This window comes from Calidris pugnax, unplaced genomic scaffold (genome assembly GCF_001431845.1).
Source record: "Calidris pugnax isolate Ruff unplaced genomic scaffold, ASM143184v1 scaffold58, whole genome shotgun sequence".
Taxonomy (NCBI): Eukaryota; Metazoa; Chordata; class Aves; order Charadriiformes; family Scolopacidae; genus Calidris; species Calidris pugnax.
The window spans coordinates 9831259-9847443 of NW_015090868.1; the positions used below are offsets into that span (position 1 = coordinate 9831259).

The 16185-nt window shown below is 45.4% G+C and overlaps 1 protein-coding gene across 1 annotated transcript; it reads right to left on the reverse strand.

The window, feature by feature from the left end:
* Positions 1–285: 285 nt before the first annotated feature.
* On the reverse strand, positions 286–14621 carry NEIL3 (nei-like DNA glycosylase 3). Its single transcript, XM_014945495.1, has 10 exons — positions 14514–14621; positions 12336–12451; positions 10166–10300; positions 8955–9168; positions 8196–8270; positions 5365–5531; positions 4152–4321; positions 1981–2359; positions 1509–1683; positions 286–846 (listed from the first exon to the last, which is right to left on the reverse strand). The coding sequence occupies exons 1-10, from the start codon at positions 14619–14621 to the stop codon at positions 670–672; spliced, it is 1716 nt and encodes a 571-aa protein (XP_014800981.1). The 3' UTR covers positions 286–669.
* Between the last annotated feature and the right edge of the window lie 1564 nt (positions 14622–16185).

Genomic DNA, 16185 nt, shown 5'->3' on the forward strand with positions numbered 1-16185 from the left:
CATGATTTTATTATGTGTTATGTTGATTGTGGGGGGAGGAAGCTCAGTAGGGGTTGGAACTCGATGATCTTTGAGGTCCCTTCCAACCCTAACCATTCTATGATTAAGATCTGGATTTAAAATACATAATTCAGAAAACTCAGTCATGTCATTAATTTTAGGGCAGTTTTTCTTCTTTGTTTTCCAAATGTAGCAGGGTCCCACATTGAACTATGGCAACATTTGAAGTGCACGGTCCACTGTTATTTCATTTTAAACTCTCAGGAAATAAAGCATCAAACTGTATAAAAAATATATTGACTTTTTATTCATTTTTATTAAATACAAGTTTTTATTTATAGAAAATTCTACCCATTTAAAATACTGATTTAGATTGTTACCTGTTCTGCAAGTCAAATATGCTTGAAAGTATCTGGTGCAGCCAAACTTCAGTGACATTTATGTGAGAACAAGAAAACAGTTCAGTTTTTTTATTAGAAATACAACAATCTGCAGTATTGAATTTTATAGAACTAAGTAATATTACTCTTTCCAAATCTGCTTTATGCTGTTGGAGCTATGTTACTAATTAACCAGAGAAGAGGGGAAAAGACACAATGAAGCAGAAATGAGTAGGAAAGTCGTAGGCACTTAGGACATCCTGAGGAGCAGAGCAGGAGAACGTCCCCATCAAGGACCAACCTGCAGTCCCAGCCTGTTGTCTCCCCACTGGAAGAACCCACACTGTTTCTCCTTCCCAAGAGGACACACAAAGAAGTTCTTTCCATTATTGGGACCCATCTTCAACACCGTCTGCAGCACACAGCGCTGGCCGTGGTGACAGAAGGGAAAGTCCAGGTCAGCCCACTGCCAAAAACAACAGGTTTTAGACACAGATTTAGCAGATGGGATGGCTACAAATGCCTTATTTTAAATCTGGCAATAAAACCACATCTCCAGCAGAGGCCCTAGAAGAAACTCTTCCTCATCAGTTAATTTGATCTCATTTGTGATCACCGATTTGTAGATTTCTTCTAAATAAGGTGTTACAGTCATTGCTGTCTTGAGTTCATCGTACCAGTTAGAAGGTGGGGTTTGTACTGGAGACCAGTGGGAGCTGCTGCCCAGGCAGAGGAGAGGACCCTCACCCTCGGAGGTTTCCAAGGTTTGTGGCTGGCAGAGCCGTGGCTGACCCTGCCGTTTGCTGTAGCCCCTCTTCAAGCAAGAGGCCAAACTGAACAACTTGTCCAAGTCCCTTCCACCCAGCATTTCTACCACAAACCCCATCTGCACCTATGGAAGGGAGTGAGGGCGTCTGCACAAGGAGGTGCCTCCTCAGCAGAGAGAAAAATAACTAAAACTGCCTGGTTAGAACTACTCTTACCCTTTAAGTTTCAATTCAGCCTGCAGAAGTATTTAAAATTACCTCCAAACTTTAAATGGGTCACGTCTGTGCACAGTTAGAGATCATGGGGTGAGGAGGCTGCAGGAACACGTGTGTTATTAGAAAAGTCCTGTTTTCCACGTACCTGGAAGTGGTGACACCGCGTTTCCCTGGGCAGGGCACAGCAGTAGAAGAGCCTGCCCTTGTTCTCTCCCTCCTTCCTCACCCGGCGCAGGCTGCAGGGCCGGCCGTGGGGCCCACAGCGAGGATGGGCCGAGCTCAGCGCCCCGGTACCATCCCTCCTGTCCCCTCCAGGTGGGCTGCCAGGAGAAAAATTCCTCATTACTCCATTTGGAACAGGATCACAGGATCACATGGGGTTGGAAGGGACCTCTGGAGATCATCCAGTCCAACCCCCTGCCAGAGCAGGGCCACCCAGAGCAGGTCCCACAGGAACGTGTCCAGGTGGGGTTTGAATGTCTCCAGAGAAGGAGACTCCACCACCTCCCTGGGCAGCCTCTGCCAGGGCTCTGCCAGCACAATATCACATGAATCTCCAGGGCTACAGCTGGTTTCTAGGATTACAAAAAGACTCATTTACATTTTCAAACACGTACCCTGTTGCTGCATTATGTTGGTGAGCAGAAGGTAGATGATCCGTCTTCTGTTTCTTCGGGATGTGTTTGAAAGGTTGGTGAGAAGAGGAGGAAGCCATTGAGAAATCCCTCGTGCTTCCCCCAGGCTGGTGGACACTGGTTTGGATTTGATTATAATTGGGTTTTGGGGCATCACACGGGGAGTGTCCATGGGATGGTTGAGCATCATTTCTCACATCACCTTGGTTACCAAGGTCTGTCAGGACAAGAGTCGCGGTTCCAAACGCCGCTCTCCTGTTGATCTTTATTTCTGTGCTTCCTTTTCCAAACTCGTTACAGGGGTATTTCATCAAGTTTGTGTTAAAAGCTCCAGAATCTTCAACATTCTCTGCCTTTGGAACTAAGGAAGAATAAATTCTTGGTTATAATCCCATCTGCGCAGAGTGATACATCACATTTCTGATCTGTGTTCCTGAGCCATCATACAGGGAGGGAAAGAGGAACTTTAACCATAGCATCTTGGAAGAGCTCAAAAATGGCCACAGATGAGATAAAGCACCAAATTTCTTACGACAAAAAAAGCTCAGGCACTTTTGGAGTCACGTACACCACGTGTTCCAAGGTAAGGTTAGTATTGCTTGAATAGGGCCAGGTGTGAATTGCACCCTATAAACAAAAGCCAGTGGAGAATTAACCGTCCAACATGGAATTTGGCCCAAAGACAGGGATTCAAATATTTAGGTTTGTCAGAAGAACCTTTCAGACCCCCAGCCCTGGGAGATGGCAGGATGCGGTACCTCCAGCAGCAACACCTCACCCATTTTCAATGTTTTACACAAAAAGGAACAGTCCTTTATTGGGTTACTGCTTTCAGGGCTCCCATCCTCTCCAACCACCTTGCGCATCCAAACTTCCCCACCCCTTGCTGTCAAAACCTCCAGAAACCAGCCATTCAGATATTTATTTGGCATTTATTTCCTGACATAAATTATTATTCTGTGTACAATTTATTAACTCTGGTTAATAAATAAAGTTACTATTCTGGGTATAATTTATTAACTCTGGGTTAATAAATAAAGAGCCTGTAGATAATTTCTCCCAAGAAAAGGGTGAAAAGAAGAACTTGATGTTCCAAGAACAGAGTCCAAGAACAGAGTGTCCTTTTCTACCATCTCCTCCTGCATCTTCCCTCTATCCAAGGAAGAGGGAATTAAGCAGAAGGAAAAGGGGAAACCAGGCCCACACAAGGACACGCCCTCCCACTCAGAAACAAAATCCCTGCTGTTCACTCTGAAAAAGACATATTTCCAGCCTCCTTCTGGTTCCGCACAGTGACACATACTGGTTCCAGGTCTATTTCAGAAAGAACAGGAGCTTGGGCTTGTACTTCACAAAGCAGCAAGGCAGTTGAGATTTAATGGTAAATTACATTATTTTGGCCTTTTGCATTCTTTTGGCTGCCTGGCCAGCAGCTAACTTCACGTACCAAGTATTCCATCTGCAATAAGGCCAACATTTCTGCTGACAGGAGTTAATTTTAGAAACAACAGCCAAAAAATGAACAGAGGGAGAGGAGCTGTACCCAGCACAGCTGGAGACACTCTGTAGGTTAAGACAAGGCAGTTCCCATCATCGTCTGTGCAACATTTCCCCAAAATCACAGGATCACAGAATGCTCTGGGGTTGGAAGGGACCTCTGGAGATCATCCAGTCCAACCTCCTTTCAGAGCTGGTCCACAGGAACGTGTCCAGGGGGGTTTGAATGTCTCCAGAGAAGGAGACTCCACCACCTCCCTGGGCAGCCTCTGCCAGGGCTCTGCCACCCTCAACATAAAGGAGTTCCTCCTCTTGTATGGATGGAACTTCCTGTGTTCAAGTTTGTGCCCGTTCCCTCTTGTCCTGTCCCTGGGCACCACTGAAAAAAGCCTGGCCCCGTCCTCCTGACACCCACCCTTTCAGTATTTATAGGTGTTGATCAGATCCCCCCTCAGCCTTCCCTTCTCCAGACTAAACAGACCCAAGTCCCTCAGCCTTTCCTCAGCAGAGAGATGTTCTAGTCTCCTCATCATCTTTGTAGCCTTGTTGGTTAAATAGATCCCTCTGTAGCCCTCCTTAAGTTGGCTAAAGTTATATACATACATTTCCCAATGAGACAGTCCTACAGTTGTAAAAACTGACAATCTTTTCCATACCTTCAGGCCTTGAAGCCAGGCAGGCGTCGCAGATGCGGGCAGCGGGCTGGTTGATGAGGGTGCAGCGCCCACACGCCCACTCCTCCTCCTGCCTCCCAGCCACGTGTCCATCAGAGCGTGTCCCCCCGCCGCACGCCCAGCCCATCAGGCTGTTTCTCCTTGGCAGCTCGCTGGGGAACACAGAGAGTGATGTTAAGTCCTTCCTGAGGTTTCTTCTCCAAGTTCCTTACCCCGCTGTGTGCAGGACATCCTGCTGCCCCTCACAGCGCCTCGCGGGCAGAGACGGGTGATTATTTTGATTTACCTCAAGGGCAAACTTTTCCCCCATGCTGCAGAAGTATTAAAAAAAAAATAATATTTAAATGAAGACAGAGAGAAATTGAATTTAGTGACCCTTCCAGCACCTGAGGGAGGCCTGCAGGACTGATCAGGGAGGGGAGCCATAGGATCAGGGGGAAGGGTTTTATACCCAAAGAGGGGAGATTGAGGTGAGATGTGGGGAAGAACTTGTTTGGTGTGAGGGTGGTGAGAGCCTGGCCCAGGTTGCCCAGAGAAGCTGTGGCTGCCCCATCCCTGGAGGGGTTCAAGGCCAGGTTGGAGGGGGCTTGGAGCAACCTGGGCTGGTGGGAGGTGTCCCTGCCCAGGGCAGGGGGTGGCACTGGGGGGGCTGTAAGGTCCCATTCCATGATTCTATGAAATAGAGACCCAAATTCCAACCTTCCTTGTGCCATTCAACTCAGTTGTGTGTAAACATCCAAGTCGTGGCTGCCCCATCCCTGGAGGGGTTCAAGGCCAGGCTGGATGTGGCCTTGAGCAACCTGCTCTAGTGGGAGGTGTCCCTGCCCAGGGCAGGGGGTTGGAACTCGATGATCTTTGAGGTCCCTTCCAACCCAAACCATTCTATGATTCTATGATAACATCAGCAACAAGGGGCAATTTTTCCAGAAGCAGTGAATAATTCTGAGCAATCTGAGTTGTTTTATGCTTCCTACATTTGATTACAGTAATAGCTATTTCATTACGGAGAGAAAGAAATAGCATTAAAGAATCAAAGCTCTTAACTGTTTTTAAATACCAGTGGCCAAAACGTTTTTCTTTTGCAAAATAAAAAATGAGATGTGAAATGCAGAAGGATCTGTTCAGTTTGAGAAGTGCTGTCAGCAGCACTCTGAGGGCAGCAGTGCTTTAAAGTGGTGTGAAGCTACGGTCGTACCTGATGTGGAGAAGCTGGGGATCTGTCTTTTGACAGCGAGAGCAGAAGTAAGTGATCCTGCTGTTCTCCCCCAGGCGACACACCGTCACCCTCCCGCCGCACCGCCCGCAGCTGGGCCGCCCGTACACCCTGCAGTGTCTGTGGAGAGCTGACCCCGTCCTGCGGCACTGAAAACAGAGGGGTTCAAACCCCACGTTAGACACTCGGTATCAATCTTACATCAGCCCCTCCACAGCCCGACTGAATCACAGAATCACAGAATCTTCTAGGTTGGAAGGGACCTTAAAGATCATCTTGTCCAACCATCTGACTAACTGACAAAAATAGACACCCACACAACAAACAAGGAGCATCATCACTAACCCATACCTCCCAGCACTACATCAACCCGGCTTTTGAACCCCTCCAGGGATGGGGCCTCAACCCCCTCCCTGGGCAGCCCATTCCAAGGGCTGAGAACCCTTTCAGTGAAAAAATTTTTCCTAATATCCAGCCTGACCCTCCCCTGGCGCAACTTGAGGCCATTTCCTCTCGTCCTGTCGCCTGTGACTTGAGAGAAGAGCCCGACCCCCACCTCTCTACACCCTCCTTTCAGGGAGTTGTAGAGAGCAATAAGGTCTCCCCTCAGCCTCCTCTTCTCCAGGCTGAACACCCCCAGCTCCCTCAGCCTCTCCTCAGAAGACTTGTGCTCCAGACCCCTCACCAGCTTCGTTGCCCTTCTCTGGACCCGCTCCAGCACCTCAATGTCTATTTTGTGGCGAGGGGCCCAAAACTGGACACAGTACTCAAGGTGGGGCCTCACCAGTGCCGAGTACAGGGGGACAATCACCTCTCAGGTCCGACTCGCCACACTGTTCCTGACACAGGCCAGGATGCTGTTGGCTTTCTTGGCCACCTGGGCACACTGCTGGCTCCTGTTCAGCCGACAGTCGACCAACACCCCCAGGTCCTTTTCTGCCAGGCAGCTCCAGCCACTCTGCCCCCAGCCTGTAGCACTGCCTGGGGTTGTTGTGACCCAAGTGCAGGACCCGGCACTTGGCCTTGTTGAACCTCATCCCGTTGGTCTCGGCCCATCCATCCAGCCTGTCGAGATCTCTCTGCAGAGCCTCTCTACCCTCCAGCAAAAAAATACCCTACGTAAACTGATGGTTCAATTACTATATAAAGATATTTAAGGCACATTATAAGGGCTAACATCTGCATTTCACGTTCCTTTTTGGAAAATAATCGACTTTAAATTAGGTAGAATATTGTCGGGAAGTCTCCACAGAATGAAATAAAAGACACAAGGCAAAAACCAGTGCAAGAAAATATATTCCAAGGACCCCCTGAGCTCAGCTGGCTCTCATTTAGCACCAGTGGTCTTTGACCTGGCACCCGCAGGAGTGTTCTTGAAGAGCTGATGAGAGTAGAAAACAAAAATAAACCAAACATAAACCACAAACCCAACACCACCCCAAAAAGGACAAAAAACCACACCGCAGAGCCAGCTCAGACCTGACACACCAATCTGGATTCAACTGACCTTCCCAAAAACCTAAACAACTGTGCCATGCAGAAATATTCCAGCATGGACATACCCCAGCTAAAACCAATATATTTGCCTGAAGATTCACAAGCAGTTGCCTTTCCCCTCGAGATTTCTCCTCGAGGTTGACAATTAGTTTCTTATTAGTAGCTTCCTCCCATTCAGTTACTTAAAAACCAAACAAAAGCAACAGCTTTTTACACAATTGAGATTCCTCATCTTTGCTACCTGTGTTACTCCAGGTGATGCAGTGTGATTACCACAAACACCCTGTAACAGTCTATAAAAACTGACCAAGCACTACCCCTCCTATTAACCTATTTTCATTATGCTTTTACCTTAAAGAGACTTGGGGTGGGGGTACCTCTCCTTTAAAAGCACTTGACTGCTAAATACTTGCTAAGTATGGATGATAAAAATTTTGAAAATGGCTCAACTGAGCTGCAGAAAGTTTAACTTGTTTGTTTATTGTTTATTAGCCCGTGACACATTTAAATCTCCTGGTGTTATAGCTGTTGCAGAACCGGATGCTATCGCTTTACTCATAGCCTTCTCTGTGAAGTTTGGAGAATAAAGAGATTTCCCCAGCCAAGAGGCTCAACTCCTCTTCAGTGGGTTTGGGGAAAGCAGACATGTAAGCAGACAAATTAAACAAATTACATTTTTAACCTTTATGATGAAAGACTGTATTAGGAAAGTCGGGTGCCCTCCTCCTTGTCTACCAAAAAAAGAACTTCTAGCTCCGAGCCTTTCATAAACACCAAGAGAAAGAGACAAGAATTTCTCTGCATGCAGCTTGAAGAATAAAAAAAACATACAAGAATGAGGTCAAATTCTCTCTTTTTCTACTTTGGAAAGTTAAAAGAGCAACCAGCACTAGAGTTTACAGGGGAAGCAATGAAATCCTGGTGAAGCTGGGGCAGTAGGGAGAAGCTGGAATTTAATTCACTTTAACAACCCAAAACATTGTTTCAGTTAGAAAAAAACCAAACAACAGTTGTTAGAAGTTATAATCTATTTAGTCAAATAAATATACTTGCTATTTCAAGTTTCATAAAGGAAGGCACCTGAACTACCTTCCTCCTTCCCTGGGGCCAGCTCTAGTTCCCAGTTTGAAGAGTGACCTTTACGTTATCTTACATGTAAATGTGTGCAATTAACAAAGAGCACAGAAACCAACATTCCTGGCGATGGCAACACTTGTCCTGTCCCATTCTTTGCTGTTTTCACTAGAAGATCACACACAGCTAACTAACAGGCCGGAGCCAAGTTCCAGAGGTCTCTCAGAGAGATGTGCCAATACCTTATAAAAAAGCAGGGTAAAATCACGCGTCATTTTCACCAAGTGCCGTATCTGCTCATCCCTCAGTTGGCAAACCTGGAAGAAAGAGAAGAATGAGTTTTAGACCATTACGATGCGAAGGGACAGCAGCAGAAAGACCTGTAATGCACCTATAATTAAAACCTACAAACTTAAAACCCATAGCTGTAATCTCAATCTGTTTTGCAAACATCAGGCTTCTTTTCAACCAAAGTTTGGAGACACGCGTGTGAGGATCTGAACCAAAAAAATTATGGTAAACGATGGCAGAAAAGCAAATGATGCCACTAACAGGATGGGAAGTGGAAGAAACAGCCACAAAAATAATCAGCTCTACCCCATGAACTATTTTGGGTAGTAACTGAACAGAGAAACCCTGAGCACTCTTCACTTTCCTTTATTTATAGGCTGACAATTTAATGGTAGCGCAACAGGATGCCAGGCAAAGTCTGGATTTGAAAGTTAAATGAATTCTCTAAGGAGAGGTTTCAAGTTGTAGCAGAGAAGGCTTGGCCCCACAAAATATGTCTCCTCCCAGGCAGGAGCAGCAGCAGCAGGTTCCAAGGAATGCCATGCCAAGTCTCTCCAGTTACAATGATAAAACACTGATTTCATTTCATTGAATAACTTTAGACGGACGATAAAACAAAGGTAAAATGATGACAAAATGTTATAAAAATATCTATTTACATTCCTAACATTTTGATGTCTTTAAAAGCAATCTTGAAACTTTTCACCCACCTTAACAGCTGGATGGAGACCACTGTCAAACAGCGCTTCGTTTTTGATGATATTTCCCACTCCGGGTAACACCGCCTGGTCCAGTAACACGTCACACAACATGCGGGTTTGCTGCTGCTTCATCTCACCTTCTGCTCTCGAGAAACTGAACTTGGGAGAGCAGACATCCAAGCTTTCCATCATCCTCACCTTCCGCTCGCTCTCAGCTGCATTTCTAGAAGAGAAAAGTACATTAAGATTTATATCTGTTTGAATTATATGCTGATATAGCAGTATCGTTTTAAAAACAACACGATAGTATAATAGAGCATTATATGCAGAATGTTTCAGTGACAGGAAGAGGCACAGAAATGACATTAACTACCCCTCACAAGAGCAGGTCAATGATACATGCATCTGGTCCAACACAGAAGAAATCATCCCCATTTTATCCCTATTAGTTTGAAAAATAATTGCCAGGTCCTTGCTTTAATTCCAACATGGAACGACCATCAAACATAACTAACATGATATAAAAAATATTTTCTTAAACCTTGATTTTAATAGGTTAAGCATAATCGTTTGAAAAAAATGAAGTGCAAGAAGTCTCAAGCTCACATAAGCCTTTATATTTTGTAATATCCAAAATGCATCTGTATGTGACTTGAATTCACACATTCCTTTTCATCCAAGAGCCTCAAATGCTTTCAAATCAAGCTTGCCATGTTATTCTTATTAGCAGTGAGAAGCATAATGCTCATGGGACAAAAACATCCTCTTAATGGCAATTAGAGCAATTATACCAATTTGCTTCCAAAAAGAAAATTATAATAACAACACAACCTTCAAATAAAAATTTGAAACCAATAATTATCACAGGCCCTTATTCTTGTTAAGGAAGTGAGACCTGTGTGGCAATTAAAGGAGCAATGGGGTTCAGCATTGAGATATAAGGACAGAATGAAATCCAACTTTCATTCCCAGTCTTGACACTATCTAAAGAGCCCATGGCACAGAAGTACTTTAACTGTATTGAAACTGATACAAAAGTAACAAAATTAAATTACAGTACCAATAAACATAGTATGTTTAGAAAGTTATTTTCTTTCTTCTTGGATGGCTGTCATCCAAGCACTTCCCAATTCGTGTGTGATTTTTCACTATGTTCTTAAAAGAATGTTATAAAAAGAAATAAACCAAGCTGTGTTTAAGGTGGTTAGTTTCTACCTTACCTGTACTCTACTGTCACCTCGAAAAAACAAACAGTGTCCTCTGTAAGCTCTATCTCCAGAGCCGGTACCGCTCCGGTCCTCTCTTTGTTTCCTCCAGGATTGATGCGCATGGAACCGTTCATACCAAAGTGAATCCTTGGAGGGAAAGAGAGTTCTTAGGGGTATTTTATCTTAACAATGTTTCCAAGCATTACACCACTCTATTGTTTGAAGTTAGGAACTATTCGTACCTAACCAAGTCAGAATGTACTCATTCTAGTCACTAAGACTAACGTAGCAACAAATTACTTACATACTGTTCAATTCCCGGAGAAAATCCCTCCCCAAGTCAGAAATGCTCCAAAAAACAGCATTTTTCCAGCGGGCTTCATAATTCATGATACAGAAATCAAACCTGATCATTAAGTAACACATTTTCTGGTGTATTGCCAGAGAAACCCTCCCCAAATCAGAAACGCTCCAAAACCCAGCATTTTTCCAGCAGGCTTCATAATTCATGATAGGGAAATCAAACCTCATCATTAAGTAACACATTTTCTGGTGTATTGAGTCCTGTCTTTGTTTCCACCCGGATTGATGCGCATGGAACCGTTCATACCAAAGTGAATCCTTGGAGGGAAAGAGAGTTCTTAGGGGTATTTTATCTTAACAATGTTTCCAAGCATTACACCACTCTATTGTTTGAAGTTAGGAACTATTCGTACCTAACCAAGTCAGAATGTACTCATTCCCAGAGAAACCCTCCCCAAATCAGAAACGCTCCAAAACCCAGCATTTTTCCAGCAGGCTTCATAATTCATGATAGGGAAATCAAACCTCATCATTAAGTAACACATTTTCTGGTGTATTGCGCTTAAAACTTTTTTCACTTGACACACTGCTCTTGCAACATAAGTTCTTAAGTCCTTGGGGAGGCTGGAAGGAATGAGAGTACTTTACCAGACGATTTTCTGCTAAATCAGGCAGAAGTCACCTGTTATGAAAGGAAAGATTCCAGCCCTCACGTTGCCAGCACCGTTATCATATCAAAGCTACCTCCAATCACACCACCCATGAAGTAATTAACAGCTGCCATATGTTGTTTTCTGGCTTTTCTTTGCCCACAACCAAGGCAAAACCTGCAGGTCAATTAAAAATTAATAAAAGAAATAAACTGAAAGACACACAGATGGCAAAGGAGTGGAACAGACTCTTTCAAGCCTTCCCCTTTTACAGATCACTGTGGGCGAACAGGATTGTGGCAAAAGCAGAGACCAGAAGAAGGAACAGAAGCAGCAGGGACACTGGCAGGGAAAAGCCCATGAGCAAGTCCTAACGACCCATAAACAGCTCCTGGTGCCCCACTGATGGAGGGGAATTCCTCCCGCCGGGCAGCTGGGGGCTGCAGGGGCTGTGGGTTGGGAAGGAAGATACAGTAGTCCTATACAAACTGCCTGCAGTGTGGGTTGGGAAAGAAGATACAGTAGTCCTATACAAACTGCCTGTTTGCTGTAATAAACCACCCTGGAAATATCTAGGATGGAAAACTGCAACTCACACCATCCAGCCACAAGCACTGCAGCTGGTGTTACAAATAAAGGCTCTGAATGATCTGCAAAATTTGTTGGGAACTATCAACTGGCTCAGACCTTTTCTGGGTATCACTACATAAGATCTACACCCCGTTTCAATTGTTAAAGGGTGACCCTGACTTGGACTCTAAAAGACAGCTGACACCTACTGGACTGCAATGTCTAACCTTGCTTTCTCCTACCCCACTTTCCAATGCAGTTACAGCATTCACAGGGGGTTCTGGGAGAACACACAGGGTGTTAGTCCTTCGGGGATCCACCAACTAACATGGAACTAAGATATAAAATGTGTCGATGGATCACCCCAAGTTGTTGAGCTTGCAGCTGTTGTGCCTGCTTTTCAGCTTTTTTCTGATGTAAATCTCAATATCATAACTGATTCTTTATATGTTACAGGAATTGTTCAGCGTATAGACTCATGGACTCTTAGACTAAGAATAAAGCAATAAATTATCTGAAAATGCAGTATTTCCAGTGCTACAGAGAGGCTGCTGAGAACTTTCTTGGTAACACGAACTTTAAAATCTCTGAAAATGACATTATCAAGAACAAAACGACCCCAGAATACATACAGTTGAAGACACCTTCTCACCCCTTACCTCAAAGCCTTCTCATCAAAATACATAAAAAGTTCCTTTCCCAACGTCTCCACGCCCCTGTAAACATGTCCGACAAGGAAATCGTGACCAGAGGTTCCATTTGCACTTGCAGAGCCCTGAAAATGAGTACATACACACAAAGATTAAAACAGAATTTCTACTACTTTGATTCTAGCATCAGGACACGTTCAGCAAGTAGCTGCATGAGCTGATTTTCCAACTTGGACAATATTAAACCTTCTCTCCTTCAGCAGCTCTGTCAAAACCAATGAGACTATTAACCCAGGAAGCAACCAGTCACTACTGCTAATGCTATCATAACTTAGCTCATTCTTTTCTGAATTGAAACAATACATCTTTTTTATAAGGGTATTTTTATGCCTTTTCCTTCAAGTCATGAATTCACAATAAGAGTTTCAGGCTGATATAAACTAAATGGGTACAGTTTGAATATTAAATACTCATCAGAGTATTTCCAGACCTAAATCCTTCTCCAAAAGCCTCTTGCTGGAGTTTCTGTACAAAATAACAACATGTTTTCAGTGTTTCACATTGGGCATTGTGTGTTACAGAAAAGCCTCCACTGAGCCCCCAGAGATATTTCTCTCTTCCTATTAGTTGAAAGTCTAATCTCAGAAGATGCCGAACAGCAGGTGGGACGCTACAAGAGGACAAGAAAAAGTTACCTGTGAGATTAAAGCAATAATCTTTTCTTGTTTAGCACATGAAACTCTACTGAAATTATAATTAATTTTATTATATACTTGGGTCAGGCAGCCCAGGGCCTCGTCCAGTCAACTTCAGAGTAGAATCAAAGAATGGTTTGGGTTGGAAGGGATCTCAAAGATCATCGAGTTCCAACCCCCCTGCCATGGGCAGGGACACCTCCCACCAGACCAGGTTGCTCAAAGCCCCATCCAGCCTGGTCCTAAATGCTTCCAGGGATGGGGCATCCACAACTTCCCTGGGCAACCTGTTCCAGTGTCTCACCACCCTCATAGTAAAAAATTTCTTCCTGAGATCTAATCTGAGATTAGACTAGACCTCTGAAGGTCTTGAGAACTTCCTGAAACCTCGAAGGCACAATATATTTGCTGTCACCAGAGCCCTAACTGCAAGGCAGTACTAGTGCTTCAATCATGACACTCAACTGCAAAGCAAATAGAACTCAATTGCAAAGTAAATACACATTAAAGTCACTCTGGCAAATCAGCAAGGCTTCAGCTAGTTAGTAAAATTTCAGAGCTACTCTCCATACAATCTCCCACCGTATTATTACCTTGAAATGATACACATTTAGAGGGGTTTTATGGTTATTATTCTGTCAAGTTGAAAAATAAAAGTATTTTTTGCATAAGATCAACATCATTTACTTTGCCTTTCACATACACAGTTCACCCTTTCCGGCAAAAGAATTAAGTTGGTGTGCAACAAGGTTTATTTTAGTTTTAAGCCACTCTGGTTTATTTCAACTACACCAGAGTAAGAAGTGACCAGGACTCCAGGAGAGCTGGGGAGGGACTCTGGATCAGGGAGGGGAGCCATAGGAGGAAGGGGAAGGGGCTGACACTGAAAGAGGGGAGATTGAGCTGAGATGTGGGGAAGAACTTGTTTGGTGGGAGGGTGGCGAGAGCCTGGCCCAGGTTGCCCAGAGAAGCTGTGGCTGCCCCATCCCTGGAGGGGTTCAAGGCCAGGTTGGAGGGGGCTTGGAGCAACCTGGGCTGGTGGGAAGTGTCCCTGCCCAGGGCAGGGGGTGGCACTGGGGGGGCTTTGAAGTCCCTTCTCCCAAAACCATTATGTAATTTTGTGATCCCTGGAGCCCCTTTAGGGACTGGAAGGTCTCCCTGGAGCCTTCTCTTCTCCAGGCTGAACCCCCCAACTCTCTCAGCCTGTCCTCACAGCAGAGGGGCTCCAGCCCTACCAGCATCTCCGGGGCCTCCTCTGGCCCCGCTCCAACAGCTCCATGTCTTTTCCCACTCTCCTACCCCGTGCTCGGGCCCACCGTCCCGCCTCCCCGAACCCCTAAGGGCCCCGATTCCCTCCTCTCCCCAAAACCCGCTGCCATTCACCCCCGCCCAAACCCGGGCCCTCAAACCCCGCTCCCCCCGGCCCGGCCCGGCGCTGCCCCTGAGGAGAAGCGGCCGCTCCCCTTCTCCTCTCCCTGCCCCGGCCTCTCACCGCGCCGCCGGCTCCGCCGCTGCCGCTCACCCTCCGCACCGCCTGGCCCCGCCGCACCCGCGCCCGCAGCCTCTCTCCGCACAGCGTACAGCCCGGGCCCTCCACCATGGCCGCCCGCCTCCGCCCTTCCCGACCTGCCGCCGCCCCAGGGGCGGTGCTGCCGCCCTTACCGCCCGCCCGTTACCCGCCGTGAGGCAGTTCAGCCCCGGGCCGACAGACAGGAGCCTCCGCGGAGGCGTTTGATCCGCCCCTGAGGGCTCCGCGGGGGTCTTGAAGGGAGAGCGGGGCGACGCAGCTGTGGGGACCCGGGGGAGCCCGAAATGGCGGCCAGGCCTCACCCCCCTCCCTTTACCAGGCCCGGGCAGACGGTGTTTAATATAAGACTGCCTTTGGACGGACCTGAGCGTTAATCAGAATGCTTTATTTGTGAAAGCCTTCAGAAAAAACACGGTATATCCTGTTTATTTTGTTCTTAAGTATGCACTTCCAGTGTCCTCGGATACCTTATTAGCTGTGACAGGCCTCCTGGTATCGTCTAAACCACCCTCGCCCCTACATCTCCCAAGACTTACTCCATGCACGATTGGAAGTTAATTTCAGTCTTTAAAAAGTCAATATTTAATAGGGTTTTGCAGTCAGCACCAAGTTTACACAAGGAAAATGCGCCTTTCCCTGCTGCAGGGTGTAATAAACTCCGCGAGCTTTATGAAAATTGAGGGAACTTGCCTTTGAAGGTAGAACGTTAGACAGTGTTTCCTAATGTCCACCTGGTGAGGCCTCCTCACAGTGGTCAAAATCTCAATATTCTTACATAAGCAGCCCACATCCAGTCTTTTATCTGTGATCAATCATAGCATGTCTTATTCCTAAAAGAATTATTTGTTTTTCCCTGAAAGGAAACGACTAAATCAAGTTGAAGTAATTATGTTGGCTGAAATGAAAATGTGAATTTAGGTGTGCTGCTAAAGTTAGGGTATGCTGCCCTTTGTTGCAAATATATTCTTTTTTTCTTTTTTGCAGTGCTGTTTTTGCTGTGATCGTTTGAAATTAAAACAATGAGGCAATCATTAGCCAGAAAGTGAAACTCACTAGGCAGGAGAAATCAGCAGCCTTCCAAAATGGTATGTGAAACTCAAACTGGTTTTTTTGCTGCCCCCCCGAGTCAGAAATAGATACGTAACTCAGGTTTCTGTATTCATATGAAGCACCTTGAAAGTACAGACAATAACAATTCCTGTTTCCTGGCTGTCAAATACAGTGTTTTTCACAATAAGGGATTTTATAACTGTATTCCTCAGTAGATGGTTTGTGCAGTGTGTTGTGGGTTTTCAGTTCCACATCGAATTCTGCAGGTGCATCAGAACCTGCAAAAATAACCATTTATTAAGGTTCTCTACTCCTTTTTTTTGCTCATGTAAACACTGAATTTTCTCTAGTAGATACTTAAGTAACTCACCTTTTGCATGCACTATTATTCCACTAAAAGTTGGATTCCCGGTACGTACAAAAAAGTATCATTGCTGAGCTTTATATTGAAGTGTTTGGTGGTGGTTGATAAATGGTTGGAAGTTTCTTTGCTGTAAGAAAAGCGTTTAAGAGTACTTTTGCAACAAAGGGAAGAGAGGTAAGGGATACCAGTCTGACAGTCTCATAGTTTGAAACAAATGCCCAA